Here is a 5,130-nt window from a genome sequence, read left to right as displayed (position 1 = left end):
CTTATAAAAGTATTGATACTATAAATTTCAAAATTTGACAGAATACCCAAATCATATCGATATTTTAGTAAGTATCGATATTCTTTTTAATAAGTAATGGTTTTTTCTAATAAAATCAATGATTTTTACAACCTAATCCTTTTTTACTAAATTTGAACGTTTTTATTAGGTCATTTCAGTGGCTAAAGTGGCACTCATCTTTTAATATAACGTCTGGACTGAATTGAGGAGGTTATAAACACCTTTGTCCTTAAGATCATATGAAACGATTAAGCTCATGTGGCATAACAACTATATATATATTTTAAATTTTATGATTTTTTTTGAAAGAAATTACAATCAATCAAACTAAATCACAAGGAATGTATGTAAATAAATACAACCCTTGCTCCTTATTAAAAGCTTTTTTGGTCATTCTAGTAGCTTTTATATTTTTTTACTCAATTATTCAGTTCCCTACATTATTCAAGATATGATGAATTATCCTAATTAGAGTCTATCTTGAGAGCACTGGATCCGAAAATATGTAAGGCTGAAAAATGAAAAAGCTTGAGACCGATTTTACAACTATAAAGATATTATTTGAAAATAAAAGGTAAACCAAAACGAGGAGGTGGGGGTGGCTTAAAACGCAAGCAACACGCCAGCTCACTTAGCTTAGCATCCAACTAAATTTATTGGTTGACAGAAAGCAAAAGCGAAAGCCAAAATCTTATTTTTGGTTCATTTTTATTTCTTGTTAAAAAAAGGAGGGGAAGTTAGTTAGGCCAATCTCCAAAAAAGAAAAAAACAATCATTTTTTTCTTTTTGGTAATTCAATTGGCTAGCACCACCAAAATAACGAAGAAAGAAAGAGAAGAAGACGAAGAAGAATTGAAATGGCATATAGGAGAAGGCATGGAATAAGCAGATCGGCGACGTTCAAGGAAGAGATTGACCACTCATCACCTGCAGCAGCAGCTGTAGCTGGTGACAACGACTTCAAAACCAAAACATTAACTTCCTCCTATTCTTTCTCTAAAACGTCTAAGGTTTTTTCTTTCTCTTTTCTCAAAACCATTTTGATCAGATCAGATCAGATGGGATACCATGTTCATGATTCCTTTTTCTTTTTTGTCTGATTTCTTTTTACCAGACCAGACATAGGCACCGTTTTAGAGAAAAAATTACGCTTCAAAACAAGATCTATTTTGTAGCATATAAATTACAGTAACATTTATTTTTTTAGGTTTCTTGATTAGAATCATCACCGCATGCTCATTTTTAATCGATTTGTATGTGCCTATATATATATAATGGAACTCTTTTACCCCTATTGTCTAATTCCTTAGTGAGATGCCTAATTGTAGGGCTTCAATACCTTTGAAGATTCAAGAAATGATTCCAAAGGGTTCTGGGGTGTTCTTGCTCGAAAAGCCAAAGCAATTCTCGAGGATGATGATGATTTCTCTCAGGCTCAGCAAATTGAAACTCCTGCCGGAGTGGGATCATGGCATATATCGGATGCCTCAAAAACTTCCCAGGTGACTCCTCTTTTTTACATTTTCTTTCTTGGTTGCTATCTTGGTGAGAGGAAAAGGATCTTACACGTTAATTTTACTATCATGTTTCTGCTGATGAAACGCCATTTTAAGTGCTCGGCTTTTTTTTCTTAATTATGGATTTATCCGTATATATGTTCAAAATTTACACTTAAGTTTCTTCTCAATAGCCGAACCAACAACCAAGTGAGGTCTTTAGAAGAATCGACAATCCTAGAATTCGAAGGGGCTTGGATAAGCTCAACTCTTCCCTTAATCAGATTGGTGACACATTTGAAAAGGCTTTTGAGGTGAGAGCATGTGATCCTCTTCTTTTGGGCTACAATTTTATTATGCTTCTCTCTTATTACATGAGATTCTTTCATTTTCATTTATAAACTTTTATTGTTCATTCTAACCAATACCTTTTACTTTGCATGTAGCTCTTGTATTGGTTTTCACGTACTCTCGATTAGTGAACAAATTGGATGCTCCACTGTATCTATTTGTACTTGCTCAATTAATGTTATATTTATTTATAAGCTGCAAGTTTTTTTATTTTTGTTTTTTTTTATTTTTTATTTTTTATAATTAAAGATCCAAACATAAGAATTTGGAGGAATGATTAGTCGTCTTTGCAGGAAGGTCGAACAATTGTGGAAGGTAAAACCCAAGAGATTATCCAAGAAACGCGCAATCTTAAAATCAGGCGGAAAGGGAGTAGTCCCGTGGCAGAAAATCAGGTTGCTGGTTTCAATAGCACGTTGCAGCAACCAACACAACTCCAGAATCAAACCAACCATGAAACCCAGCTCAAGGCATCTCGCGACGTAAGGTGGCAGTGTGTCATTGAATCATATAGTGATGCATTGATTTTTTTTTTTCAATTTGAGGGTAAAAACAAGGCTATGAATTCCTCGAAACCACTTCAGGTTCCCAGTTAGAGAGGCCTTTGGTCTGCCTGCCACTCACCCATCTGACAATTTTCTTGTCCTGAATTCTTAAAACTTTTACTTCTGTTGCATTTTAGAAATGATAAACGAATTTCTTTTAGGTTAATCTTTTTTTCCATAAGATATAGTTCGGTTTGTAAGTAGCATTATATAAGATAAGTAGATTTTGAGGAAATTAAGATATTTATGTCCGTCCAGTCAGTTGTCTACTGAAATGTATGATTTGGCCTCTTTTTCTTTGTTTCACAGGTTGCAATGGCCACAGCTGCTAAAGCAAAGCTGCTTCTTCGGGAGCTGAAAACTGTTAAAGCAGATTTGGCATTTGCAAAGGAACGATGTGCTCAACTGGAGGAGGAGAATAAGATCCTTCGGGAGTGTCGAGAAAAAGGGGATAATCCTGCAGATGATGATTTGGTACATATATATAACTTTTCTTTGGTGTGTATATACAGTAGTTGAGCTGAGTTACTGCAGGAAGGCATGCAGACGAGTAATAGCAATAAATAATTAATTGGTAAAGTGTTACGAATATATGATGGAAATTTAAAATGTGATGTCAGATTCGGGTACAACTGGAGAGTCTGTTGGCAGAAAAGGCACGTTTGGCGCACGAGAATTCAGTATATGCAAGAGAGAACAGGTTTCTAAGGGAAATAGTTGAGTATCACCAACTGAGCATGCAGGATGTAGTGTACTTAGATGAGGGAGCTGAAGAAGTTACAGAGATTGGATATCCAATTAACTTCCCCTATTCGAAAATGCTTTGTGAATCCCCACCCTCATCTTCAGAGGTGGTGGAGGTCAGCCCTTCCTCTTTCCCTTGTACAAGTACAAAGGAGGAAATCTTACATGTCACTAGTCCGAAACAGGAAGCAAATGATGCCTCCAACTCCAACTCACCCGCACCTACCTCGCCCACTTCCCTACCTCCTCATCATGGAAGAGAAACACAGGATGCAAGAACAACGCCGCCACTATCTTCTGTCCAAATTTAGTTTTTTCTTTTATATTTTATTTCTTATTTGACTTTTGTAACATGGGTTTGATTTGAACTTTTATCAAGGGTTTTTAATCCTTGAGGGGTACAGTAGGAAGGAGGGCCCTGTATTTATTTTTTTATTTCTTTACTCTTTCTTTTCAAGCCAATGTGTGTAATTGTGCTTCAACGTCTTTTGGTCCCTGATTAAATAAGAAAATTAAATTTGTTTTTCGTGTGCACGTTGTAGTTCCACGTATCTTACTTAGCTAACGGCCCATCATTTCTAAATTGAATGACAGAAGAATACTAACCAAATAAAAGATTCACTTTAAAATGACTACTTAAATAGCCCATGTCATTAAATAATTTTTCCTGCATTTTTTCTCCATCCTTTCACAAAAATTGCTCACTTCCTATAGCAAAACCAGTGTGGAACCAAGATGAAGCGTTTGTCCTCTCTGTCTAAAAGCTATTTCCTCTGGCCACGGCTTCTATCATCTACTGAATCCGTCACTTTTATTGAAAATCTATGAATTTTGATGAAATTATAGCTGTCCAATATTGAAGTAGAAAATTAAAGGGGTATCTACTTACATCGGTATAAAATTAATGTAATTTTTATATCCTTTTGTATTTTTTATATAATTAATATTTTAACAATCTAATCGTTAAATTTATTAATATAATTAAATTTATTAGTGTACATATATAAATTAAATTAAAATCTAATCTCAATCACTAATATGTTAGACTAATATAATTTTCTTGTGTTTTTTCACCAAAAAGAAAATCTAATCTCAATTCTCAACATAATTTTTATAGAATTTAATATTTAAGATATTTACATCAATTATAAAGTTATTTATCTTTATTCAAACTTATAGTATTCAATTTTCTATTATAATTTAACTTTCATTATAATTTTCAAGATAGTTTTAAAATAATCCATCTTCAGTTCAATTTTATTATAATTTAAACTATTCAATTTAATAAATAAGCAATATCATATTATTTTAAATTATGTTTTTAAACTAATATTAATTTTATTATCAAACAATAATAACACAAAAAATACTATATACAAAAGAGGTGTTACTATAACACAATCATATATGAAACATTTATTTTATAAATGAAAATAATATTTTTATTTAATAAATTGATAATATCATTACTTTATTTATATTGATTTTGAAGAAATTTAAAAATTAAGATTAAAGAATAAAAAGTATAAATCCATTTTTTACACATTGTACAAATATAATTTTTATTTAATATTGTACAATTACTTAGTTATGATTTGAATTTTTTTATTTTTTATATAATATATTAATTATTTTAATAATTACTACGAAATAAAAATATAAATGTGTATATTCTCTTTTTTTTTTGAACAAAAAATGACCACAAAGGCCAACACATTTTATTAAGTAACATCGTTAATTACAACATTATGGATTTCCTTAGGATAATCCATATAAAAAAACCACATTTTAGCCTCACTACATATTGTACAAATAAAGTCAGCCACGTTATTACATAACCGTTTTAACGAAGCTAAATTGGCAGATTTAAACAAGTTGGAAGCATCTTTACATGCCTTAATTCTAGCGCCAATAATGGTTATGTCCATATCACACTTATTCATTTTGTTCACCAGCCCAGCATTGTCAGTTTC

At 32.0% G+C, this 5,130-nt stretch overlaps 1 protein-coding gene across 2 annotated transcripts; it reads left to right on the top strand.

The window, feature by feature from the left end:
- Window positions 1-610: 610 nt before the first annotated feature.
- Window positions 611-3,691, top strand: LOC107887114 (uncharacterized). 2 transcript variants are annotated; one of them, XM_041103881.1, is made up of 6 exons: window positions 611-1,031; window positions 1,350-1,523; window positions 1,712-1,831; window positions 2,162-2,350; window positions 2,723-2,887; window positions 3,034-3,691. In XM_041103881.1, the coding sequence occupies exons 1-6, from the start codon at window positions 879-881 to the stop codon at window positions 3,466-3,468; spliced, it is 1,236 nt and encodes a 411-aa protein (XP_040959815.1). In that variant the 5' UTR covers window positions 611-878; the 3' UTR covers window positions 3,469-3,691. The 2 variants fall into 2 exon arrangements, with proteins under 2 accessions (XP_040959815.1, XP_040959817.1); XM_041103883.1 differs by lacking the exon at window positions 1,712-1,831 and having other exon boundaries at window positions 613-1,031.
- The last annotated feature ends 1,439 nt before the right edge of the window (window positions 3,692-5,130 follow it).

Source organism: Gossypium hirsutum, chromosome A03 (assembly GCF_007990345.1).
Source record: "Gossypium hirsutum isolate 1008001.06 chromosome A03, Gossypium_hirsutum_v2.1, whole genome shotgun sequence".
Classification (NCBI taxonomy): domain Eukaryota; kingdom Viridiplantae; phylum Streptophyta; class Magnoliopsida; order Malvales; family Malvaceae; genus Gossypium; species Gossypium hirsutum.
The sequence above is the reverse complement of the archived record's forward strand: the minus strand, read 5'-3'. Positions and strand labels throughout refer to the sequence as shown.